This window comes from Mustela nivalis (genome assembly GCF_964662115.1).
Source record: "Mustela nivalis genome assembly, chromosome: 9".
In the NCBI taxonomy this organism is placed as follows: domain Eukaryota; kingdom Metazoa; phylum Chordata; class Mammalia; order Carnivora; family Mustelidae; genus Mustela; species Mustela nivalis.
In genome coordinates this window covers 102,417,909-102,443,646 of record NC_139028.1, presented here as the reverse complement: position 1 = coordinate 102,443,646, position 25,738 = coordinate 102,417,909, and the positions used below count along the sequence as shown (strand labels likewise).

The following is a 25,738-nucleotide window of genomic DNA, read 5'->3' as shown; positions in this document are numbered from 1 at the left end:
CCAACTTCACAGCCCTCAGATGGTGAGAAAGGCTGCCCAAACCACCCAGAGCCCAAGTTAGAACTGTGAGCCGTGAGCTGAGCTCAGCATCTGGTCTTTTTTTTTCCCCAGTTGCTTTTCAGTCCTTTTAACCCTCAAGTCATTCCATTTGGCTTGAGATGTAAGTGCCTGTCCCTCAGGGGGCTCAGGGGAGTGATGATCCCAGTGTTAAGCACCCCAACAGGGCAGCAGTCCTGCCAGCTACCCGACTACCTGATGGGGGAGGGGGGTCACTTCTGCCACATTTAAAGAACAAGCACCTTGAGGAGCTCCTGGGGAAAGCAGCAAAGTTCTACTGAGGTCAATAAGAAGTTCTTAAACCTGGGAACAGGTTTACCTTACAGTCGGGAAACAATGTGGTGGTCCATAAACAGGAAGGGAAATCCTTCTCCTCCTCAGAGTAGACTAAATTCTATCCGGCAACCCAAAGAGAAAGACGCAGACGCCCAGCAGCTAGAAAACACTAGCTTTATACAGAACTCCCCTGGGGGAGTTGGGGGGAGGGTCAGGTGCCCGTCTCTACCTCCACCACTTCTGCCCAGGCGCTGAAGGCCATGTCCTTATGGATGAGCACCAGGCTGGAGGCGGGGCCTGGCTCCTCAGGTACCACAAAGCACTTGTCCTGGCTCTCAGAAATGGTGACCTCAAAGACATCCCGGACTGCGGAAACGTCCTGTTCCCCGCCTGTGTCTAGCTCCGGCTCAGTCTGCAACAGTACCACAGTGGGCTCAGTAGCAGTGGGAGGCACACAGGGTGGGCTGGCGGGCGCCCCGGGCTGGTGACTGAGCTGGTGCCGCTTGAGGCTCTGCGGGAGGGTGTAGCCCATGCCGCAGGTGGGACAGCGGTAGGGCTTGTCGGCCAGGTGGGATTTGAGGTGGCGCCTCAGCTTGGTAGCCAGCGTGTAAGCCCGGCCACACTGGGGGCACGAGAAGGGCCTCTCTCCCGAGTGCAGACGCTCATGAGCGCGCAGCGTGTGTGGGTCTCGAAGGGCCTTCCCGCACACGGGGCACAAGTAGGCCTCCCCAGTGTGCGAGATCAGATGGCGCCGCAGCTCAGGCAGCTGGGGAAAGGCATCTGCACAGTGCGGGCAGCGGTAAGGACGCTCGCCCGTGTGTAGTCGCAGATGCCCACGCAGGTTGCCCCGCTGACGGAACGCCCGGCCACAGTGCGGGCACAGGAAGGGCTTCTCCCCCGTGTGGAGCCGCATGTGGTTCCGCAGGGAGCCCTGGTTGGCCAAGGGCCGCCCACACACAGGGCACGGGCACGGGGCAGGGGCAGCTGGCACCTGATGGGTCTTGCGATGTAACCGCAGGGAGGGCCGGCGTGCAAAGGCCTTGCCGCACTGGTCACAAGCAAAGGGCCTGGCACCTGAATGTACCACCTGGTGCTCTTTGAGGTCTCGCCGGGTGCCATAGGCCTTGTCGCATTGTGGGCAAGGAAAGGGCCGCACCCCGCGGTGGCCCAACATGTGGGCTTTGAAGCTCTCCTCGGAGCTGTAGCTCTTGCCACACTCAGTGCAAAGGAAGGGCTTGTGGCCCGTGTGCACAAATGCGTGCTTCTTCAGGTGGCACAGCTGCAGGAAGGCCTTGCCACACTCCCCACAGCGGTACCGCCGCCTCTGCTTTGGGGAGCTTCCTGCTGGGCCAGGAGGGCTCCGCAAGCGTGCAGGGAAGCCAGGGGGCTGCTGTTCTCCAGCCTGCTGGGCCCCAGGCCCTGAGGTCTTTTCTCTGGGCGGGCACTGACCACAGGGGCCACATAACTTCCTGACCAGGTAAGCATGCAGCTGGTTGCCCCTGGCAGAAGACGAGCGACTGGCCTCACTGCTCTCTGGGCCCTGCTGGGGAGCAGAGCTGCTCGGAGGCTCAGGTGGCTCCTGTGTCTGGGGTGGGTCCTCCTCCTCCCTGCCACCATCCAGAGGGGGCAGACCAAGTGCTTGGCTCTCCTTGGAAAGTTGATCCTGGGTTTGGGGCTTAAGTCCAGGGCTTACTATACTCTCTCCCTCAACGCTGGGGGGTGACTGGTGACCAGGATCTGCAAAACAAGAGTGGGGTACTAGGGTTAGGAGAAACTGTAGCAGGTGGTAGCAGTGCTGTTACCAGGAAATCTTAAGAATATGTGTCTCCTCCTACTCAGCCCCTAACTTCAGCAGGGGCAAGGACACCAATCTCTTCCTTGGAACATGAACCACAGGCTGTGCTTATCTTCATGTCCGGTCTCAGGTGCCTCCTGGGGAAGCACTCTTGGGAACCATGGTGCTCCAAGCCTCCAGAGTCCTAGAGAAGGCTACCCCATTCTCCCTCTATTCTCCCTCTAAAGACACACACTTACGATGAATTAGTCACCATCTCTTCAGCTCAGCTCATCTGAAAATAAACAGACCTCCACCCCCACCCCAAGTAGAAGAAACATAAGAAATTGGAAACCTTATACACAGCTTGCTGTCTTCATCAACATGACCTTACTATTCCAGAAAACTTACTCAGGAAGATAAAAGTTGCAAATACTGATACTGTTCATTCTAAGGAAAAGACCCATACTCTGCAACAGAAAGCATCAAAAGACAGGTTAGACCCCCAAAACTCTTTGAGCCTCTTGCCTGAAAATTCTAGCCTGGGGTCCATGGATCCTCAACAATTATGTCATGATCCTTTATTCAACCCCGTTCAAGCCCCGCCCCCACTCCACACTGAAAGACCCATCTTATACCAGGCTTCAAAATGTCAATAAATACTCAGGCTTGACCCTTCCCCTCAGAAAACCTACTAACACTTTAATGTTCTCCTTTATCTCTGTGAACCAAAGCTTTGCTTTTGTCTTGTCAACAGGGTGTACTGGTGATAATCTGAGAAATGAGCATCTATTTGCCACATACCTGTCCAAGGTTCTGCTGCATCTTGCCCTGGAGAGTCCACCTCCTGCTGAACACCAGAGTCCACTTCCGTCACCACAGCCATGGCTGCCTCTTCCTCTAGGCTGGGCTCGGCGGGACTCAGGCCCTTGGAGGGAGGCTGGGGCCACAGCAGCAACTCAGAGCCCGGCAGTACGACCCGGTACACCTGCAGATGGAGCTTCTCGCTGACCCACACCGGGGCCACGTTCCCCTCACTCTCCAGCCTGCCCCGCTGCACCAAACTGCAAAGCAGAGGAACAGCTAGCTCAGGAGACCCTCATCAGGTGGCCCTCCCTAAAGCCCCAGCTGCTGGCAGGCCGAGTCCTAAAGACCCCATGCCTTTGGAACACTCACTGCAAAAAACTCACTTGGTGGGGAATTACCGTGGGCTTCTGGTTCTGTCTCATGCCATGACAGAAAGCCTCAAAAAGGACCATCTTCACTACATACTCTCCTGTAACTTACCTGGTCCAGCCTGAACTCTGCTCACAAGCACACACGTCTCCCCATGGGCCTAGTGACACGTCCTGAAATAAACCAATAAGAGTCCTTCTCCCATGTGTTTGGGGGGACCAGGGTTGGGGGTGGGGGAAGGATGTATCCTTTCCTGAGACAGATCTAATATGAAACCCCTGGAAGGTTAATGGTCTCTGGTTCTGCCTTTACAGGACTGTGTTGTCTGATGTTCCATCAAGTAAAGACCAAAAGACTGTCCCCCTCACCTCCCTCCCACTGTGTGGAGAATTACTAAATTGAACACAATACTGCCTTCCAGTGAGGACCAACCAAAAAAAGGAGTAAGAGGTACGTCATCTATTCTTTTTAAGACCTGTTCTGCAACGAAATCCTTGACCTGCACTATCTCAACTATTGCTCCAAATAAAGAAAATTTTCAAATAAAGAAAAAAAACGGCCATCCCTTTATCTTACAAATGAGTTGAATGAGACCCGTCATTTCACTAGCTAGGTGACAAAGCTGGGATTTGATTCCACGGCTTTTTCATTCTAAACACCTCTGCTCTTGGCTTTCGTCACTCCTCACACCATAAACGTGGTTTTCCAGCAACTTTCTGCACCTGCTTCCTTAACTACCACAAGTGAGGGGAAGAGACAGCCCTGGAGCGAAGGGCCAAAACTAAGGCCTATCTCTTGAAGTACCCGGGTTCTTCTAACGAACTGAAGAAGGCCCAGAGCTGACTGAACCGCTTCCAAAATTTCAGTCAGGGAGAAGACAAGTCCTAGCCTTCAATACCTCCTCCTGCCGTGGTTTCACTTCTTCACCCTTCTGCTCCGAGACAGACTCCTCTTCCAGCGGCCCCCAGTGCAGTCCCGGCTGCAGGGGGGCCCCGACACACCAGACCCCTAAGCGCAGCTTCTCGGCGAGTGAAGGGCCAAGGGCCAAGCCCCGGGGCAGGCTCTTTAGAGCAAGGACGGCCCGGGTCGGCCCGGGCGGGAAGTCTTTGAGGCCCCGAGCACAGCCTTGTCCAGAAGGGATCCATCTCGAGTCCGGGCGCGGGTCGGAAGCTGCAGGGAGATGGGGAGGCGGTGAGGGGACGGCCCGAGAGGTCGTGAGGGTGGGGACAGGTGCGAGGGGAAACCGCAGATCCGGTTAGGCCTCGGCAGTCTGAGGGATCTGTAAGGGCTCTACGTGGGCCAATCGGAGGTGTGAGGGGGTTCGAGGACTCGAAAGTCCCCAGAGACTTCTGAGGGCACGGGGAAGGATCCCGGGCTAGGGAAGAAAAGTGCCTGTGGTAGATAGGGAGCTGGCCAGGAAGGGAACGTTAAGTCTATCTAAGGCCAGGGCCGAGGGTCGGAGACACCGCAGGTCACTAACCCAACTGCAGTTTCTCGCCCTCAGAGAGCAGCTCCTCCGACTCCTCCATCCCTCCAGAAAAGCCTCCTTCCGCCGGAAGTGAACGTCTTCTTCTCCGCTCCTCCCGGAAACAGTCATAGGCTTCTAAATTTCCCGTGGGGAAAGAATGCTAAGAGTCAGACTCATGGGTGCACAGATCCGGGAGTTGGGGAATACTGGCGAGGCAAAACTCTGTCCGGGAACATTAAGAACCATAGGATTCCAGAGGACCATCAGGGATTCCAGCATCAGAAGAGCGGAACTAATTGTTCCAACCACCTTTTTTGGGAGGGACGGGTCGGACACTTATGCTGTTCCCCCTTCGAACCCCTCCACCCCCCACCCCCGTCCCGGCCCTTAGGCCGGCACGTGCAGGAAGTGGGAGGGGATCCTGGAAAGCCATATTTGGACCGGGCAACAAACCGGAAGTGGGTCGGAGGTGTGGCGGAAGTGGTTGGGGAGTGAGGCGCCCGGGAGGGGGCGGTTCCCGTTCTACCGCGGAGCCGGATGTTTGCCGAGCTTTGACAGGCGTGGCAGAGGGAGCAGTACCCGACCACGGTGAGCTGCAGGGCGTGGGGTCTTCCTGGGTGGTGGGGGGAGAAAAGGAAGGGACTAGACAGGTCGCCGGAAGGGACAGGGTCCGGAGGGGGAAGATGCGAGCAGATCCGAGGGTGGGAGCAGGAGTGGGATGGGGCCTAGAATCCTGGCTTTCCCACTGCAGGGATTCAGCCCCATTCCCGGGTCTGCAGTAACGGGACTGAGTTTCCTTCGCTGCTTTCCTCCTGCACTTCCCAGAGCAGAGTCCAGGTCAGATCGTAGTCATCTAGCAAGCCGATGGGAAGGGGAAGTCTCTTTGATCCGATCTGGCGAAACTCTAAGAACAAGAAATTTGGGGGAAGTATTCCAGCCTGCCACTAACTAGGCCACGGATTCATCTCTATTTCTTAATCTCTGCAGTGGGTTAATTACACCCAGTAGGGGTTTTATAAACCCTGAAGCTCTGGACAAACGCACTTGTAGTTGCTATTGTGTCGTGGGATTTGCATTTTCGCAATTCTGGGGCCCCAACCAGGAGGGTGATTCCAGTGCCAAAGAGTTGTTATCTGAGCTCTTCGTGAAGATAAAGGGAGAGGCTTTATCTTTTTATGGGCCCTTTCTGAACCTTCAGAATCACATGAGTGACACTCATTTAGAGAAGTTTTGAGGAATTGACCTGCATCAAGAGACCACCTTATGCAGACATAGATTAAAATTTTGACTCTGCTGTATGACCTACCTAAACAATTTGCTTGTTTTTTCTGGTCCTCACTTTCCTCTAAGAGTAAAATGGACTTAGGAGTAAACCTCACTGGTGCTGTTGTGAAGTTAAAAGATAATTTGTCTACTTTATGGTGCTGCATAGGCCCTCAACAAATACTGGTTCTCTTCTCCATTTAGGAGATGGTTTCATTCATTCAGTCATTCAACAAATGACAGCTTCTATGTGCTGAATAGGTCAGGGAGTCTTAAATAGATTCTCAGAGGGTCTGTGACCCCCTTAAAATTGCATAAAAGATATCACGTGTGTGCTGGGTTTTCTTAGGGAAAAAACCCACAGATTTCATCAGAATTTCGGAGAAGTCCAGAGGTTAAAAACTCTGCCTAGAAGGATTCTCAAAGGTTTTTGTACAAGTAGGTGTTTTACCTATACAGAAGGGAAATATTAATCTCAGAGCAGGGAATATTTTGCACAGAGCAGAACAGGGCTTGTAGGTGTCTGGAGCCTTAGGCGGCCAGGATACTTCATTTCCACCACCACTTTAAATTCTAATTTCCCCGAGCCAGCTTCCCTCACCTTCCCACTGAGGGAGCCAAACTTCAGGACCCCCAGAGGGAAGCAGCTGTGGGTTGGAGGCCAGTCTGGCTGGGAGATGGAAACAACTGTGATTAGTTTTGCTGGAAATGGAGGTTATGGAATGGGGGCGGGCGTCAGTTCTGAAGAACAAAGTAGTGGTGGAGTTCCTGGAAAAGAGGTGGAGTTCAAGTCCAACTCCCCTTTAGAGGGTGTCCCTCTCCTCTCACACATACTTAAGCTTGCAGCTGTTCCTTCTAATCCTGTTGTTCGCTTTAGTGCAAGTATTTTAGAATACTGGAGAGTTCTGTTTCTGGGAGGAGCCTATGCTTCTATAGATAGGGAAATTTAAGTCTAGTTAGGAAAAAGACTTACCCAGTATCTTTGCAACTCATTGGCTCATGCAGGACTATAATCCAGTTCTCCACAGACCTCATCCCCTGCCTTTTTCATTGCATCGGGCACCCACGGTGTGCGGAAAGACTTCTTGGGGTAGCTGTGGGCAGGGCGAATGGGCAGTTAGTGCCTGGACAGTGACAGAAGAGAAGGCACAGAGAGAAGGTTCAGGCCTAACGGGAGTTACTGTGAGCTGAATTCAGTCCCAGTTACCCAGTGGAGTCCCCTTTTGGGGGACTACTCACAGCCATCTGGCTGAACGAGGGAAGGAGTGATGAATCAGGAGTGGATTCCTCGGCTTAGGGTTGCCTGCATTGGAGGCTTGAAGGGAGTGGGTGAGGTGGGGCGTGGGGCACAGCAGCACTCACTGGGAGAAGTGCGTGCCCAAATAAAAGAGGGTCATCTTTCTCTGCACTCATGAAAGGGACTTCTGTTTTGGTGGTATGCAGCAGGAGGGAATAAGGGTAAGAGGCTGAAGGAAAGGAAGAGAAAGTTTTTTCGGTTTTTGGTTTTTGTATGGCCTTTTGGCTCTTTGGCTGCTTGGCTTTGGCTCAGGAGCTTGGAATGGCTTTTGCCACTGAATCAGCGCGGTTGCCCTGGTAACAAGGTGGTTGTTGCTAGGCACAGGGAGCCGGTTTACCATCCAGAGTCCTCAGCTGTGAGGTGGCGTGTGCCGGAGGTTGTCATGTTGCCTCAGAACCCAGAGGTGTTCAGGCTCTGGATCCCAGCTGGCACTTCTCCCTTCCCGTGCCTGGTCTTGTTTTCACTCTTTATCTGTCCTGCCGATTCTCTGACCATATATGTCATTTTTGGACTCCAGGAATGTAGTGGGCTCACAGCAGCCTCTTCTCTGGGGCTGCACTGAGTGGACTGAATCCAATCCGAGAAGAAGCTGCTCCCCTGGGGCTTCACGCAGCCACATCCTTACTAGCAGCCCCAGACCTGGGCAAACCCAGCTTTGGCAGCCGGCTCCTCTCCCTCTCAGTCGGCTCTAGATGCGGGTCTGGTTTTCACCTCCTGTGACTCAGCGCTCTGGAGGCTGTGGGCTTCCCCCTTCCCCATCTGTGCTTCCCCAATCCTTGGGGCAGTGTCTTGACCTTTCCCATCTTGAAACTGGTGTCAGGAGCTCCCTACGTATAGGAGTGGGCTCGGGAACCCCCAGGATGCTGCAGATTGCCTGCTGTGACTGGCAGGCAGATTCCAGCCCCTGCTTCCTGTTTCTGTCCTGGTGCAGACGCAGCTGGGCACCTCGACCATGGCCTTTCTTCTGGGACTCTGGGGTCTCTGGCCACCTCCTCTTCTCTGGGCCAAAAGTGAGAGGTGCAGTAGCCAGCGCCACAATTAACCTTTTTCACGAAGGGGGTTTGGAACATCCCCGTACACCTTAGATGCTTGCAACATCTCACCTCTGTAACCGTTGGCACCTGGGACGCTTCTGTGCACGATGACCCCTGAGAAGAGGGGCATGGACTTTTCTACCCTCTGCAGCTGGGCCTGCATGACTGTACCAGATGGGTGGTGGGCAGCACAGGGCCTGGCACGGCTCGTCTCTAGCCAGCTGGAGGACCTGAGGGCAGGCTCCAAGCTGCGCCATCCAACTGCCCCAGCTGCCTTTTCTGGCAACATGCCTAAACTGTGGAGAATCCAGGGCAACATGGAGCCCTTGGCCAGGATGCGATGCGTTGAGGAACAGGAACAGGGAGGCTGGGGGAGGAATGAGGGAGAGCAGGAGGGCTTGCTGTAGCCCGTACAAGGGAGATGAGGGTGTCCCTGACTTGCCCCCCCACCCCAGGTTTCTCTTCAGGTTCTGTAGAGTGAAGCTGTGGGGGACAGGCCTGGTCATGGACCCGCTTTCAGAGTTGCAGGATGACCTGACCTTGGATGACACTAGCCAGGCTCTGAACCAGCTGAAGCTCGCCTCCATTGATGAGAAGAACTGGCCCTCGGACGAAATGCCCGACTTTCCTAAGTCAGGTGGGCGCTTCTGGATCTCAGACGGCCTTCCATGCTTTAGAAGGGGAGACTCCAGGCACCTGGGTGGCTCATTGGGTTAAGCTTCTGCCTTCAGCTCAGGTCATGGTCTCAGGGTCCTGGGATCGAGCCCCACATCGGGATCCCTGCTCAGCGGGGAGCCTGCTTTCCCCCTCTCTCTGCCTGCCTCTCTGCCTACTTGTGATTTCTCTCTCTGTCAAATAAAAAACTAAAATATTAAAAAAAAAAAAAGAAGGGGAGACTCCCTTCCTATTGAAGGGGGACCCCAGGGGAGCAAGAGGAGGGCAAGCGGAGCAGCCCCAGGGTGGGGCTGGGAGCACAGGTCCCACCGAGGGGAAGATCAGAGAACACGAGTCTCAGGGAGAACACTGCCATCCCCCGCAGCTTATCCCCTGACTTTGCCGTGTTCCACAGATGACTCCAAAAGCAGCTCCCCGGAACCTGTCACTCACCTGAAGTGGGATGACCCTTACTACGACATCGCCCGGCACCAGATTGTGGAGGTGGCAGGTGAGTACACCCACAGTGGCACCTTTTACCTCCTGGTCTGCACTCCCAGCCTGAGGAAGCCCAGCCCTCGTGCCTCAGCGGGAGAGGTGGGGCCGGGGTGGGGCCCGGGGACCCTTACTGTGGTCTCACCCCTGACCCTGGGGCTCCTGAGTACAATTTTTTAAAATCACGGACTTGATTGTGATGGCCGCTTGGTCTCTCCCCCAGCAGCCACATCCTGACCTCTGACCCCGTTGTCTCTGTTGGCTGATGGTATGTGGGAGGCAGTGTGGTGGCTTCGTGCCTTGAAGTCAGAGAGCGGTTTGTTTGTAGCTCTGCTGTCTGAGCTCATTTCTTCCTCACGGGGTCGCTGAGAGGATTACAGCAGCCAGTGTCTGTCAGGGCCTATGCGGGAGTCAGAACATAATGGGCCCTGAATAAGTTGCTAGGAACCTCCCTTCCCTTTGCCCTGATGTCCACTTTTCCACCCTGTCAATTACTGGGGATCAGGGAGGTACTGGTTCCTTTTGGTGAAAAACCTACCTCCAAGGAAGTCTGGAACAGCAGAGCCTCCTTCCAGAAGTAAGGGGCCCCATGACCCCCTGGAAGCATCAGGTTTCTGGCAGATGTGCTACTGTGCTGAGCGTGGGTATGGAGCTCCCCTTGGGGCTTGGCCTCAGTGAGCTCCCACTTTCTTGTTTGTAACACAGAATGCAGAGGAGGGGAGGTAGCAAGGATGTTGGTGACTGATTTCTGCCCTTAGGGTCCTACTACTACTAGAAGAGGAAAGCAGAGTGGTAGGATTCTTTGTCTTTTCCCTAATGGTTGTCTGTCCTCACTGGTGAGGACAGGCAATGGTAAGCCACAGCATGGCCTTGCTCTGAGGCATTGGGGCAGGCAGAGGAAGCCAGGCAGCGGATGGCCTGGAGCCCAGTGGCACGGGCTAAGGGGGCCCTGCAGGCATCTGGCCATAGGGAAGCCACCGGGAGCTCTAGCTCTTCTGAATGCCAGGCTCCAAGAGTGATGGGGCCATTGAAAGAGTCGCCCCTCATGTCAGCAGTGTTTCCGTGGCATTTGTGTTCCTGCTGCCTGCCCTGGCCTGAGTCGGAGGCCTCAGCTGTGGCTTCTTTCACTGCTGCAGAAGCAAGGTTGAGAGTTCTTTCCCAGCCTGGTCCTCACCTGGGGACAGGAGAGTCACCTGAATGTTTCAGAAGGTTTCTCTCACTTCCCTAAATGGACCTGCCTGGGGCATGGGGGTGGGTATCTGATGAGATATAACATAGTTTCTATCCTCCCGGCTGGTGCGGCCAAGACACCAGGCAGAGCAGGGGGGACCCGCCCCCAGCCAGGCCCCGGGTGACCCCTTTGCTGTGGCATGTTTCTGTTTCCCCAGGATGTGATGAGCCTGAGGGGGCACAGCCAGGTAGGTGTGTTTCTGGCTCTCTGTGCTTGGCCTCTGGGCTGTGGATCAAGAAGGGCTCTTGGTAGAGGCTGGGGGGGGGCGGTGGTGTGGCCGCGTAATTATAGCCCTACTCCTGGGAGCTAGGAGCTGGTGGTACCTGGGAGCCGGAAATAGCAAAGGGTTTTTATAGGAGGTTTGACAGGGGGTGCCATGTGGGGACACCTCCAGAGCCCAAAGGGAAAAGGGCTTCTGGGGATGGAGAGGCCATGTCCAGGCTGGCCTTAGCACTGGCTCAGGGCCCCTGTGGTGGGGGTGTCCCCATGGCTGTGTCTCTCTGACTGCTGAGAAGAGTTTGGATGTCATTTGGCGAGACTATGGTGATGTCCTTCTTGGGAGGCCAGTTTCCCAGCATTAGAAACTGGAGAAAGAGCCCATGTTGGATTGGAGGGCGGTGTGGGGCGGCGTCCCCAACTCGTGTGTAGCCTGCGTCCTCCATGCCGATGGTAGCTGTCCCGGCTCCACCATCAGATTTGACTCAGCCCGAGTGGGTTCTTTCCAGTGGTGTGCTGGCAAACGTTTAACAGTTCGCTCTCCGGAAAGGGGAAATAAGAGGGCTGTTATTTATTGGTAGCATTTGTAATTTCTACCACGCCAGATTCCGAGCACCAACCTGACGTCAGCTGGCTGCAGTATCCCAACCACTGAAGAGTTTGACGAATGTGGGAGCCGGCCCCAGCTCCCCAGCTCCCACCTCCCACCCGCTGGGCCCGCGCTGCAGGTTGTGGGCAGCCGGTGGCTGGTCCAGCGGTTCTCAGCCTGTCTGCTGGAGGACGGTGCTGTTGCTGATTAACCCCCAGGCTGGCCCGGAGCGGTCCTGATTGGTATCCGGGGAATGCAGAGGCTCCCTGCTCGGGCAGCTTGCTCTTTTCCTGGTGCTTTCCACAAGTGCCGCGTCTTCTCATCCAGCCCTCGCCCCCAGTGCCCTGGAGACAGCTGAGCGCCCAACTCCTGTCCTCTTAGGCTGTTCTCTCCTGAGGTCAGGAGGGAAGTTCCTTTTCACACTTGCTTTGCGTAGCGACATATTTGCCCTGTGTGCTGGCAGGTGCCAAACCACCCAAGAACTTGAGCAACGGGACTCCACTCCAGGGAGGGGAGGACGGCGGCTAGGCCCTGGGGTCACCCGCGTCTTGTTCCTTGCTTGTCTGAGAGTCTTGCCGTCCGGCACTTTACCGATCACCCTTTTTGCCCCCATCTGCATCCGACAGAATCCAGCAGGCACTTTTAAGCCCTGTGGTCAGCCTGGAGGACTCAGTGAGGAAAAACACACATTACTTCAGTCAGGGAACAGACAGTCCAGTGAAGGGGTTCTTAGAACTGGTCAGAGTCTTCTTTGAGAACATGAGTGATGTGGACCTCTTCTCTTAGGGTATGTGTGCGTCGTACTTTTCATTGATCATCATGACCTTGGTGCAGTCCCGGTTGAGAAAGGAAAGTTTCCCGTTTATGAGGTGTCAAGGCCAGCTGAGCAAGCCTCGGGCCCCTGGCCCCTCACCTCAATTGCTTGTTTAACCGGTTACCAGCTCTTTAAATTCCACAGCCCTGTGAGCTCGGACTTCCTGTCCTGGCTAAGCCCTTAAACCTGCCAGCCTGTGAGGGCTGCCTCTGTGTTGGGGGAAGGATGAAAAGAATCTTTTGGAATGCCCCTTGCTCCTCCCTGCATTTTCCCCCTCATTCTGGGTCTTTCCTCCACTGAGAGGGGAGTAGGAAGATGTCCCCCCCCTCACAGGCTCATGGCAGAAGGCCCAGGGGTTTCTGAAGTTCCAGATTATGCATGAGGCTGGCTTGACCAGACTGACCCTTTGTCCCTCCTTAACCAGTCTGCTCCTTCTCCAGTCAGGGCCTACGGGAAGAGCTCAGAACAGGCCTGAGAGCCACCCCCACTCGGCTGGAGGGAACCCAGCAGCTCAGGATCTAGGCGAGGGTGTGACAGAAAGCAGGTGGCATCTGGTTCTTCAAAACTGACTGTTTGCTGGATCCAGCTGCACCTTCTCGGGCGGCTTGCAGAGGCTTCTCTGCTCCTAAGTCTGGAGAACCTCTGTGACAGGCTTTGGGAAACTATCTAAAGCGGTCTTGTAACCTAGATATCATGGTGAGCAAACCCTGAACCAGGCATGCATTGTAATGCTGACCGCTGACATTGTGTAGGCTTCCAGCACAGATGTTTCTCGAATACCTGCCACAGGCTGGCCTCGGGACCAGCACTAGAATTTTTGAGATGGGTGAGACATGATCCCTGCTCATAAGCCATTGTAGGGGACAGGCACATAAACAATTCTGCAGAAGAGTCAAAGTGTCACAACAGAGATGGGAGCCCTGAACACGTTTCAGCTAAACTGTCTGGGGAAAGGAAGGAGGAGCGGACACAGGCTTCTGGGAGGAGATCCTGCCTGGAATAAGTCTTAAGGGTTCTGAGGAGTTAGTCTGGAGAAGGGTTGCGGAATTGTCTTGAGAAGTTCTGTCTGGCAAGAGAAACAGCAGAGGCCCTAAAGCTGCCTGGTGTGGACTGGGTTGCAGGCACATCAGTGTTGGAAGTGTGCATGGTGTCGAGCCTGGAGAGTCCTGCAAGTCATTCCATAGAACATCTACAGGGTGTACAGGGTGGTGGGGTGGGGGCAGATTGTTTATCTGGGGTGGAGTTCAGGAGGAAGGAGGATTCAAGGCAGGACAGTTGCGGGCAGGTAGGGCAGGTAAGTGTTCGTCATTCTCCAAAGCTAGAAGTTGGGGCAGCTTTCAGATGGAGGAGCAGAGCCTCTCCCTAGGCTTGGGGTATTTTGGGTGGAGATGGACTGGTTGGAGGGGCTGATCTAGAGGTTGGACAGGGTAGTCAGACTGCTGGCAGTGAGGTGCTGAATCAGGCCAGTGCACCAAGCCATGCAGCCAGCGGGGCCTGGGGCCATGCTGCCCACATTCCAGAAGCCTCCTTCAGCCCCTCTGATGAGTCCTGCCTCAGCCCTGCAGAAAAGGGTCAGAGCCTTGGCAACTGCTTTGGAAAAGTACTGACTCCTGGGTTAAGTCACTGACCGAGAAGAAGCATCATGGTTTACTAAATATGGAGAAGGACACTCAGCAAAGCTTTGGTGGGAGGGGTGGTCCTTAGTCCGCAGAGGTGGGTGGAGAACACAGTCCATGCATTTCATGTGTTGTATAAGTATTTTCATTTGCCTCTGAAGCAATGGCAGTTAGGCAGTTGTGGTTTGGTGTCCCTGGAGAGGCGTGAAGGTAAAGAGGCAGGGAGGGTTCTTGGGACACAGAGTGGGGACCAAGCCTTGTCCTTATCGAGCTTTGTTTGGTGTCCCTGATCTGTGATGACCCTGGAAGAGCATCTCACCTTGGAGGGCAGTAGCTCCCCGGCTTCCCAACAAAGCCAGATGATCAGACCATCAAATAGTGACCAGTTTTAGATGGACACCCCTGAGCGATTACAGCCAAACAAGCATTTTTCCAAAGCATTACAAATGCCTCTGAACTCCATTTTCTATTGAATATCCTTAATGAGAAAGGATATGATTTTTAGAAATGTCCAGAAGTCAGAGCCAAGTGTGGTTATTATAATCCTAGTAATAAAATCAGGAAGTGCTGCTAGTGGTCAAAAATGAGACCGGTGTCATTACTCCCATGTTCTCCATGGCCCTGGACTTGCTGAGAAGGCAGCCTCAAGACGCTTTCCAAATGCATGCTGCTGAGAGGGGATGCTTCTGGAACAATCATGGGCTTTTAAGATGACTGTTTGGCAAGGTCACAATTGCTTGGGTGGGTGTGACTTTCAATTTTTTTTAGTTAACCATTTTAAAATGTGCAGTCGGTGCTATTTCGGACCTTCACAGTGGGGTGCAGCCACCTCTGTCTAGTCACACAGCTTCATCCTACTCACACCAGGTCCCGTAACCAGAAACAACCAGTCCGTAACCTCCCTCCTCCGAGCAACTGGCAGCCACGGATGTGCTGTGAATTTGCCTATTCTAGATAACTCCCATAAGTGGAGTCATACAATAGGTAGCCTTTGGGGTCTGGCTCCTTTCACTTAGCTCACTTAGCATCCTGTTCTCAGGGTCCATTCACAATGTAGGATGGATCAGTACTTCATCCTTTTTTGTGGCCAACCCACATCCCTTTTGCATGGATATACCACATTTCCTTGAGCCATTCACGCGTTGATGGGCGTGTGGGTGTTTCCACCGGTTAACGATATTTTTTTAGACCCCAGCTCAGTAGCCCTGAGAGCAGCCTGTCCCTTTTTCTTCAGCGACACATGCCTGAGTGCAGACCGCTGCCCAGGCTGTGTGTCGGCCGTTCTGGCCCCTCTACCACGCGGCTCGGGTCTCCGGGCCTGGCACCCTGAGCTCCTCGCCCCGCTTCTCGCCGTTGATCTTCGACTCACCGCTCAACTTTCTCTGCACCTAGGAGATGACAAGTATGGCCGGAAGATCATTGTGTTCAGTGCCTGCCGGATGCCCCCGAGCCACCAGCTGGACCACAGCAAACTCTTGGGGTGAGTACCCACAGGGATGGTGGTGGGACAGGTGACCAGACCCCCTCCCACCATTGCCTGATGCCCAGTGGTACCCAGAGGTACCAAGCTGCCTCCCTCCACGCCTCTCCTCTCGCCCCAAGGGAGCTATTCTTTACATTTTGGGGAGAGCACCGGGCTAGGTGTCCGACCCGTTTCTAGTCCGGGAAACTGCAGCCTTGGCAGGTGTCTTCATCCCTCACCGAGGGCGTCAAAATGCAGCCCTCCTTCCTTGTAGGGTGGAGAGAGTGCCCACAAACACGCTTGGAAAAGTAAAATACTGTCCCCCGATGCGGGCTGGTGGGGATGATGTGTCGCTTGTGCTGTGCTTACAGTTCATCGTTTACATGAATGATTTGGGGGTTTTTGTGCCAAATTTGGTGCCAGTGGCCTCTGTACCTGTCTGGGTCCTGTTGGTAAATACATGTACTAGCTCTGGCTGGTCTAGAAATTGAATGCCCATCTGAAAGCTGATTGAAAGCAGGAGTTTGACAGACCTGTTCTTTCCTAATTTTTTTTTTTAAGATTTTATCTATTTCACAGAGAGAGAGAGAAAGGGGAGGAGCAGAGGGAGAGGGATAAGCAGACTCTGTGCTGAGCGCGGGGCGTGCCATGGGACTCGATCTCACGACCCTGAGATCTCGATCTCATGACCCTGAGATCATGACCTGAGCCGAAACCAAGAGTCAGAGTCTTAACCAACTGCACCGCCCAGGCGCACCTGCCAGACCCTGCTCTGATGAGCATTCATTACTGAGCCGCAGCGGGCTGCCGGCTCGTGCCCGACCTCCATGGAGGCAGAGCCCTAGCCGACTCCTCCTGAGGCCCCTTTGTGTGTGTGCAGTTAGCGTGTTGCACGTCTTTCCTCGTCTCTTCAAAGCACTCCCCGAAACTGAAGGTGGCTGCGCTGCCCGTACCAGCTCTTCGGGATCCTGAATGGTTGTGTGTGAGTGTGCGTGGGTGTGTGGGTGTGGGAGGGGTGGGGAAGGGTCAGGGACAGTCTGTGTGTGGGGGGGTGTGGGTGTGTGTGGATGGTGGTGGTGTGTGTGTAGGGGTGAGGAGGGGTCAGGGACAGACTGTGTGTGGAACAGAGTAGGGGTGGAAGGGGAGGGGTCAGGGACAGGCCAGGGGTGCGGCTGCAGAAGGGGAAGTGCCTGAGTGCAGAGTCCACAGCTTGATGAGCCAGGCCTGAGGCTCTCCAGCCTTGTGGGAGTTTTCTGTCAGGCCTCCGGAGCCCTTCTCCTGTCGCCCCCCAGCCAGGCAGGCAGAGCCTTGTTGAGGCCCATCACATGGCCCAGCCAGGAACAGGCCAGGGAGCTCAGCCTGAGGGTGGCTGAGGCACACACCCTACCCTTCGGTTTAGCGTACAGCGACTGAGTTGGCAGGTGACAGACTCCTGGCCAGATAATAGTCGGAGGAAGTCAGAGGAAAGAGATGGGAAAGCACCCAGGTTTCAGGAGAGCGCTCGCTGAGTCCGCTCCACTCTTCCTCTGACTTCTGGAAGCCCTCCGCCATCCGTCCTGTCTGTCCCCCCCATCCCTTCCTAGAGGGGGTCTTCCTGACCTCCCTCCCCAGCCTGCAGGGCAGCACTTTCCTCGCGGGTCAGTCTCATTATTGCAGCTGAGGCCTTTCCCGGCCGTCTAGCCACATCTGGGGGTTGGTAGAGAAAGTGCCCGAAGCTTGGATTCAGAAGACCAGTTAAGCTTCACTCTGCCTCTTACCAGCTGTGTGTTTGGGGGCAGTTCTCTTCTGAATCCTATAAAAATAAGATTTGTGTCCACCTCACGGGGTTGTCGTGGGCATTTGGTAAGATAAGATGCATGAAATGCCGTCGTATACATTTGTAAAGTACTACAGATTTCAAGGATTTAAAAAAATGTAAGTAGCTTTAAAGAAAAAATACAGACAATGATAAATAAAATCTCCCGTGAACCTACCACCCGGAGAGAAAACTGCAGTTAATATTTTCGTGTATTCACCTATTTTTTTTCTATAATGTAAATAGATCTTTTTGTAGTCATCTCTATTCCCCATAACGTTACCTTCTGAGCACTAAACACACTTCCAAGACATCTTTTAAAAACATGTTATCGGCGTACCACTTGACGAATTTTCAGAAACTGAATACACCCGTCCACACCCACAGACTTCCCTTTGTTCTTCTAGCCGGTTCCTCAGAGGGTAGGCACTCTCTTGACACCTGACTTCACAGATTGCTTCTGTCTGCAGAAACATCCCGCGAGGTGTCCTATTTCTAAATGGCCTGTAATTTATTTAACCAATTCCCTGTTCCTGAACAGTTAGCTTGCTGCTCAAAAAATGTTTTTCCATTGTAAAACAGGCTGCTGTGAACAGCCTTCTACCAAAACAGTTCTGCTCCTTTTTTTTTTTTTTAAAGATTTTATTTATTTATCAGAGAGAGAGGGGGGGGAGAGAGAGCGAGCACAGGCAGACAGAATGGCAGGCAGAGGCAGAGGGAGAAGCAGGCTCCCCGCCGAGCAAGGAGCCTGATGTGGGAATCGATCCCAGGACGCTGGGATCATGACCTGAGCCGAAGGCAGCTGCTTAACCAACTGAGCCACCCAGGCGTCCCAGTTCTGCTCCTTTCTGATTGTTCTTTAGGATGACTTCCTGGACATATTTTTACCAGGTCGAAGAGCATGGACTTTTTTTTAGCTTCTGATAAACATTACTTTATTGCCCTCCAAAAGGTCATAACATCCAGCAAAGGATGACTGTATTGTCACTGCAGTTTTTGCTGTCTTGTAGTTGCAGAATGCTGTCTTTTTATGTCATAGCCCTTTGTAAGCTTGGAGTTTTCAGTGTGTCCAGGGCTCGGTTACCGTGGAGCAGTAATAATCCAGCTTTAACACTGCGCATGCCTGCCTGTGTGGTCAGGTCAGCAGGATGAACTTATAGTTCAGCTCCAGGCTCCAGTGCAAGCTGGGTGACTCTGATTTAGCATTTAACCTCCCTGAGCCTCACTGGCCTCACGTTTAAGGAGGGGATAATCAGCCCCAGCTGTTATGAGGGAGGCACGAGATGATGTATGTGGAGTGCTTGGCAGACACTAAAAGATAAAATATTGATGCATGGTGACTGTCATCATCATGATCGCCTCGGGACGGTCCCATAGGGAGTGTTACTCCCATTTTTCTGCAGGGTATGCGAGAGGGCCCCAGTTCCAGTCCTGGTCTCCTGGTTTCTGGCCGGGGCTGCTGTTCTCATTCTTCTTCCTCCGCCCAGCCCAGCCGCCACCCGGAACCTCCTCCGCACAGTGGAGCGGGTGATTCCGCAGCCAGAACAGGCAGTGCAGGAGAGGGGCTCGTGGGGAGGTGGAGGATGGACACAGGGGACGCTTGCGGTGCCAGGCTGTGCCTCCAGGGGCCCCCCCGAATCGAGGCTAGGCCTGAGTGGGGCTTGGCTCTTGTAGGTACCTGAAGCACACGCTGGACCAGTACGTGGAGAGTGACTATACGCTGCTCTACCTGCACCACGGCCTGACCAGCGACAACAAGCCCTCGCTCAGCTGGCTCCGGGACGCCTACCGCGAGTTTGACCGCAAGTGGGTTGGGGCCCGGGGGCAAATGGCTGTGGACCGCTGCCCTCTGCCTGCTCAGGATCTTATTCCATGTTGGGGTGGGGGGGCAGAGGAAGCAGGTCCCCCCTCCCCCCACCCCACCCCTCACCCCGCCCTGGGTAAAAGCAAAGAACCTGAATTTGGAACCGCCTGGGCTTAAATCCCAGTCTCTGTACTTCCTTGGTGTGACCTCTCTTGAGTCTCTGTTTCCTGGTCTGTAAAATGGGACAACCACGGCACTTACCTCTCAGGCCTTCCCTGAGTACGCAGATCAGAAAGTGCACCCAAAGAACCTGGCTCTGAGCCTCCCCACTATACCCGCTGCTGAGTTCCTGGTGTCTTTTTGCAGGTACAAGAAGAACATTAAGGCCCTGTACATCGTGCACCCCACCATGTTCATCAAGACCCTGCTCATCCTCTTTAAGCCCATCATTAGGTGAGGAGGCTGATCGGGAGGACAGCGGCCTCCCCGTGCTTCCCTTGGAGCTCTGAATCAGACCCCCGAGGCAGCCAATCCTTCTGGGACAGGCCTTCATGGGGCCCAGCTGTGTCTGATTTCGGGGGGGCTGCTGAGGGGGAGGTGGAAGCCTGCCGAAATGGGCCCACCGGTGCCTCCCCATGCCCTTTATTCTGCCTGCAGCTTCAAGTTCGGGCAGAAGATCTTCTATGTCAATTACCTGAGCGAGCTGAGTGAGCACGTGAAGCTGGAGCAACTGGGAATCCCTCGCCAAGTGCTCAAGTGAGGCGGGGGCGGGGGCTCAAGTGTGTGCCAGGCTCGCAGGGGCCGGGGGACATGCCAGCCAAGGGGGAGGTAGCTTCGAGCAGCCCTGGGTGAGCAGAGGAGGTGAAGGTAGTGACAAAGAGCCCGCGCAGGGGTCGGAGAGTGCGGGTTCAGGTCCCCCTTCTGTCCCTTAAAGAGCTCTGTGACTGCAGCCCCTCAGCCCTGCCTGGCTCGGTCGTGTGTCGCGCAGGGCTGCCAGGCGGCCTGGGTGAAGTGACCCTCGGCTGCGCCTGACGAACGAGGGTTGCCAACGTGACCGCAAAGTCAGGTCGGCGGCCTGACCCTCCCATCTGCCTCCCCAAGGTATGACGACTTCCTCAAATCCACACAGAAGAGCCCTGCCACCGCCCCCAAGCCCATGCCGCCACGGCCCCCTCTGCCCAACCAGCAGTTCGGGGTCTCGCTGCAGCAGTGAGTAGGGGAGAGGCGGGCAGGCCTGGCCAGTGGGGGCTGCAGAGGGCAGCAGACCCCGCTCACTGCCCCTGTTCCCAACAGCCTCCAGGAGAAGAACCCAGAGCAGGAGCCCATTCCGCTTGTGCTCCGGGAGACGGTTGCCCACCTGCAGGCCCACGGTGAGTGCCAAGGCTACTCACTGGCCACAGGGCCTCCAGGACCTGCTCCTTCCCCTTCAGCCCTGACCCCTGGCCCCTCCTCAGCTTGGCCTCCCAGTCCCCTCGGGAAGCTGCAGGTGCACCGGCGCCTGCACCGACCCTGCCTGGAGCTCTGAGACTGAGCGGGTCCAGGCGTCTACACCCTGCCCCAGAACCTAGACTCACCGGGGCCCCGCTATTCCCCAGCTCTCACCACTGAGGGGATTTTCCGGAGGTCGGCCAACACCCAGGTGGTGCGGGAAGTACAGCAGAAGTACAACATGGGTGAGTGGTCGGGGGCTGTGCCCGGGGTCGCAGGGCCAGTACGGATCCTGGGGGGGCTGGTGATCTGGGGACCTCTCTGTGACTGTGAGGGGGCCTCTTTGCTTTCTGCTCCCCTGTGAGCAAGGGCCCCATGTTCTGTTCCTGCTCAACATTCTGTGGCGTTTGGCCCGACTGCAGGGGTCCCGCTCCTGCCTGGCTGTCCCAGGCCTGCTGCCTCATCTGTCAGGCTTCCAGGTCCTGGGTTTCAGGAGTCACTGTAGTGCATGCTAGGGGTCCCGGATCTACCCGGTCCCCTCGTCACAGAGCGAGAGGGAAGGTCTATGGGAGAGGAGGCTCCACAGTGGGGTGGGGGGTGCTGCACAGTGGGCTCTGCTTAGCCTCCAGGCTAGGCCCACTCCCCCCCCCCCCACCCCGCCCTAGGGCTGCCAGTGGACTTCGACCAGTACAATGATCTGCACCTGCCCGCCGTCATCCTCAAGACCTTCCTCCGGGAGCTTCCTGAGCCCCTGCTCACCTTTGACCTGTACCCCCACGTCGTGGGCTTCCTCAGTGAGTGCCCCCGCCCTTCCTTCCCCCGCTCTGTGCTGTTTCTGCTGGGCTGGGGTCAGGCCTGGACTCAGCAGGCAGGTTTGGTTTGTCCGCCAAGAAAAGGCTGGGGGGATCTCGGCTCTGGCTCGTGTCCCCAGTTGCTGTGACCCGGGCCCTGGTTCCTTTCAGACATTGATGAGAGCCAGAGAGTGGAGGCGACACTGCAGGCACTCCGGGCGCTGCCTGAGGAGAACTACCAGGTGCTTCGTTTCCTCGTTGCCTTCCTGGTGCAGGTGAGACCAGGGCCTCTGAGGTCTGCCCGGAGGAGGGCGGGAGAAGAAACCACCAGCCCACGGCTCCTGGTCATGGGAAGCAGGGTCCGTGGCTTCCTGCTGGAGCACCCCAATTCCCTCCACAGATTTCTGCCCACTGTGACCAGAACAAGATGACCAACACTAACCTGGCTGTTGTCTTCGGCCCTAACCTGCTGTGGGCCAAGGATGCTGCCATCACCCTCAAAGCCATTAATCCCATCAACACGTTCACCAAGTTCCTTCTGGATCACCATGGGGAGTTGTTCCCCAGCCCTGACTCCCGAGGCCTCTGAGCTCTGCCCTGCTGCCCCTTCTCGGAGAGCCCCAACGGGGACTCTTCCTCCTGGCTTCAGCCTTACGGGAGCGTGGGGCTCCTGCCCAGGAAGGGGCCGTGAGGCCCTGGGAGCTGGAAGCTGGGGCCAGCCAACCGGGCAGCTCTTCCTCCCACTCTGTCCAGCCTGCCTCACCAGCCCCAGAGGCCGCGCTGTAACTACGGGACATTATTCTTTGCCTTATACTTCTCACTGCCTCCTTGGATCCCTGGCTCCTAGCCAGGCTCTGCAGCGCTGGCCTTGGCTCTTCCGGCGGGAAGACGACTGACCCCAGCAACTGCTTCCCCACTTTCTCCTGCCTCTCTTCTCCTGGCTACTGCGGAGGCCTAAATCACTGCCAGCTGGGCTGGTAGCTGGGCCTGGTCCTCCCCTTCTGGCCGCTGGGGAATAAGCAGCTGAGCTGGGCTGGCTTGGGCCGGCCCTACCGAGGCACCTCCCTGCCTGGGTGAAGGCCTGTCTGCGACCACCTTCTCCTGTCCTCCCCTCTAGAGGTTCAGCCTTGGGTGTTGACACGGCTAAGGACTGGCAAGGCCGCAGTCTGCTTCCTGCTTCTGCCTGCTTCTCTTGCACACATCCTGGGTCAGCCCTGCTCAAGTGATACTGCCCCCAGGATGTCCTAGCCCCCTGGTTCTGCCAGGACTGGCAGCTTGGATGATAGGGTTGAGCCCAGCATCCATTTGAAACAGTCACTCCATTCCTGCCCAAAAGCCCCCGGTGTCTGGTTGGGCCAGTGACAGTCTCAGCTCCCCATGCCTTGCCTCCCCGCTCTTCCCACTTCCACAGATCCTCAGCCTAATGTGGACAGGTCTGTGGTGGGGTCACAGGTCACACTGGTCCCTGCTCTGGCTGGAAGCGACTCAGTGCCTCAGGACCTGTGGCTTCTTCCTCCAGCTAGTGACTCCTCGAGAGGCTGAACAGAGACCTTGCTAATTAAGTTAACCCCTGCTGGGGGAGTTCTAGCAACATCCCCCAGGGTCTCTGGGCCCCAGGGCCCTGTCATCTTTCAGAAAACCTGGACCTGGATGATTGGTACTTCTCATTCCCACTGTGTTCCTTAGAATTACACACCTTCCTGGTGAACGCTGGGGACCCCACTTCCTACAGCCTTGTCCCCTGGCAGCAGAGGGAAGTACCTGCACAGTGGCCCTGCCCCCCTAGCCTTGGTCAGAGCCTGTACTGTGGGGGCCCTCATGGACCAGCCCAGCCCCATCTGCACTGTGGGCGTGGCCTGGGTCCTGACCTCACTGGGTTCTCCCCCCCAGGATGGGTAGTACGTCAGGACTCCCCTGGGCCTGGAGTAGCTGCTGGTTCTGTGTGGCTCCCTGTGTCTCTGGCCTGAGTCAGGCTTCTGCTTTCTGTCCTCCTCTGTCTATCAGGTGTTCTGCACAGCCCCATTTACTGGGGAGCCTCGTAGATCTCTCTGGTCTTTCTCGTGTCCCCTGTCCCACTGGTCTTACCCGGGGGAGGGGGAGAGTACTGTGAATCAAGTGTTCACATTCACACTTAGTAACTTCTAGGCACCAATCATGTATTTCACCTTTGCACTTTTTGTATTTCAATAAAAAAGTATGATGGAACACTGCCCACCTGAAGTTAGGGAGCATGCCTCGAGGCTCAGAACGGCGGGAGGTGTGTGGTTGTGGAAGCCGAGCAGGTGGGGCCTCCAGAAGTCCACTCTGCGGTCCACCGGACCCCATCCGTCCTTGTCTTGTTCCCTTGGGAGTGGGTATGAAGCCGCTTTCTGACGTCGCCCAGGCCTGCATGTGTGAACGGTGACCCCCACATTGCTTGTGTGCAACATCCCAATGGGCTGGCAAGGGCAGTGTCCCATGACCAAGGCCTCTTCTGGTCCTGAACAGAGGGGACTGTGGTGCCAGGAGTGTGGGCTTGAGTCCCGGTGCCATCACCCTCCATCATATCCTCAGACCACCTGAAGACTGTCTCTTCCTTTCTGAGGCTCCAAAATGATGCAAACAGGACATTACAGAGCGAGTGCCCAGTGGTGACCAGAATGACCACTGTTTCACAAGGGAATGAGGAGATGGTCCCAACCTCGTGTAGGGGCTATGATTGGAAGCCACACTGCGATTGGAAGTGTGACTGTTCGCTTCTCCCCGCCCTCCCCCAGCCTGAGCACCTTGGCTATCTATCTCCACCTGCCACCCAGTCCCACCGAGGCTAGGGAGGGAACCCGTTTTCCTTTTCCCTCTTGAGTAGGTTTTGCTGTGCTTTAATGTTTAAGATGGTAAAATTTACGTGTGTATTATACCACAATTTAAAGATGATGGTTTGTCACTGGGAGGACAGGCTAGAATTTCTCTTGGCATAGTGGTCAAGGTCAAGTTGCACCTGTCTGCTGCCTGCCTATTGATTGTAATCAGGTGATGGTGGCCTCAGTCTGTTTTTTCCCTTCTGTGCCTGCTCTGGCTGGGGGAGCAGGGCGATGAACTGCAGGATTGAGCAGAGGTGTGAAGCCAGGGTTGACAAACAGGCTCTGAGCCGCAGGGAGCCAGGGCCGTGGCCCAGGTGGCCCTCACAGGCCAGGCAGAAGGCCCCAGCAGCCTCTCACCGGCTCCTCCTCGCCCTAAACTGGGCGACTGCTTACCACAGAGGAGCAGTATCCCAGGGAAACTCTGAGAGGGGATCAGCCCAAGAGAGCTGTTTACTCCGGTTGGGCTCCTGGCAGGGCCTCTGCCAGTGACTCAAAAGTGGGTTTACCCCTGCCTTGGCAACAGCAGGTCTCTGGGGAGAGATGCTTTAAAGGGGCAGGACGCCATCATGAGACACAGGGCAAGTGAACACTTCGTTTTGGGGGGGATCCCAACCGAAGGTGAAGACACAGGGACAGTCTGTCTCTTCACCATCTCTGACTCAGGGGTTGGGCAACTCTGTCCCAACTGGCTGCACGGTCAGTTATCATGGCCAATGCCAGGCGCAGTTAACAAGCGAGGGCTCCCAGGGCCCACAACACAGCACAGCCATGGGCAGCCGCCTCCTTTTCAGCCCTAGCTTTGGGCTAAAATTAGAACTTTCTCACCGTTTTCTGCCCTGGCTTCAGCCTGAAGTGGGGGCAGGGAGGCAATGCATACCACAGTTGCCCCTTGCCTAGGACTGTCTCTGGCTCCGGGACCCTGGCTCCACCCCCGGCTCCCATGGCCCAGCTCAGCCACAGATCAGGAGGCGGGACCTAGCTTTACCAGGGCTGAGAGGCCTGCCGGAAAAGCCCCCAGGGGCCAGGCAGGAATAACTTACTTGGCATCCTGACTCCGCAGGGAGCACCCCAGGGCCTGACTCAAGCTGTCTGGCAGATCAGGGCAGCTAAACAGACTGGTCCTGGACTTCCCGATCCCTCACTCAGCCCCTTGCCCTGTCTGGTTTGCTCAGCACAACTCCTCACCCCAGATTAGCAAACAGATACCAGCACCTGAGGGAGGCCCACATTCCCCGTCTGCTCCTGCTGGAAACATGGAAGAGGCCTGGCAGCTCTTTCTCGCTCCGAACCAGAGGCTGCTGCCTCCAGGCTGAGTGGGGGACAACAAGTAGCGGACGACTGCGATGGCCTCGTCTGAAGAGCTTTACTCTGCGTGTCCACTTCACAGTGTCTCGCTGACTCATCACACACGAGCCCCGGAACTGGGAACAGTACAGTCAAGGAAAATGAGCTCTAAGTTTCCTGACCATCCCAAGCTGGCACAGCTGCTAGGTGGCCAAGCCCCAAGACTCAGAACAGCCTGCCTGACTCCGAAGCCATTCTGCACTTCACATCCACGGCCCTTCCTTTCGCGGAGGGGGCCCGCCGGTTACCAGGGCCCACACACAAGTGGGAACGCACGGGGTAGCATTTTAGACAACTGATAGGACAGGAGGCTG

The 25,738-nt window shown here is 55.7% G+C and overlaps 2 protein-coding genes across 4 annotated transcripts; one reads left to right on the top strand and one right to left on the bottom strand.

The window, feature by feature from the left end:
* Positions 1-490: 490 nt before the first annotated feature.
* Positions 491-4,873, bottom strand: ZNF408 (zinc finger protein 408). 2 transcript variants are annotated; one of them, XM_082747613.1, is made up of 5 exons: positions 4,764-4,873; positions 4,182-4,453; positions 3,395-3,456; positions 2,912-3,171; positions 491-2,070 (listed from the first exon to the last, which is right to left on the bottom strand). In XM_082747613.1, the coding sequence occupies exons 1-5, from the start codon at positions 4,810-4,812 to the stop codon at positions 545-547; spliced, it is 2,169 nt and encodes a 722-aa protein (XP_082603739.1). In that variant the 5' UTR covers positions 4,813-4,873; the 3' UTR covers positions 491-544. The 2 variants fall into 2 exon arrangements, with proteins under 2 accessions (XP_082603739.1, XP_082603740.1); XM_082747614.1 differs by lacking the exon at positions 3,395-3,456 and having other exon boundaries at positions 2,912-3,095.
* A 12-nt stretch (positions 4,874-4,885) lies between these two features.
* Positions 4,886-23,445, top strand: ARHGAP1 (Rho GTPase activating protein 1). 2 transcript variants are annotated; one of them, XM_082747730.1, is made up of 14 exons: positions 5,186-5,339; positions 8,801-8,982; positions 9,415-9,510; positions 10,883-10,912; positions 15,353-15,440; positions 18,892-19,023; positions 19,388-19,474; positions 19,679-19,777; positions 20,123-20,230; positions 20,315-20,391; positions 20,617-20,694; positions 21,115-21,243; positions 21,412-21,515; positions 21,641-23,445. In XM_082747730.1, the coding sequence occupies exons 2-14, from the start codon at positions 8,850-8,852 to the stop codon at positions 21,827-21,829; spliced, it is 1,350 nt and encodes a 449-aa protein (XP_082603856.1). In that variant the 5' UTR covers positions 5,186-5,339; positions 8,801-8,849; the 3' UTR covers positions 21,830-23,445. The 2 variants fall into 2 exon arrangements, with proteins under 2 accessions (XP_082603857.1, XP_082603856.1); XM_082747731.1 differs by lacking the exon at positions 10,883-10,912 and having other exon boundaries at positions 4,886-5,339.
* The last annotated feature ends 2,293 nt before the right edge of the window (positions 23,446-25,738 follow it).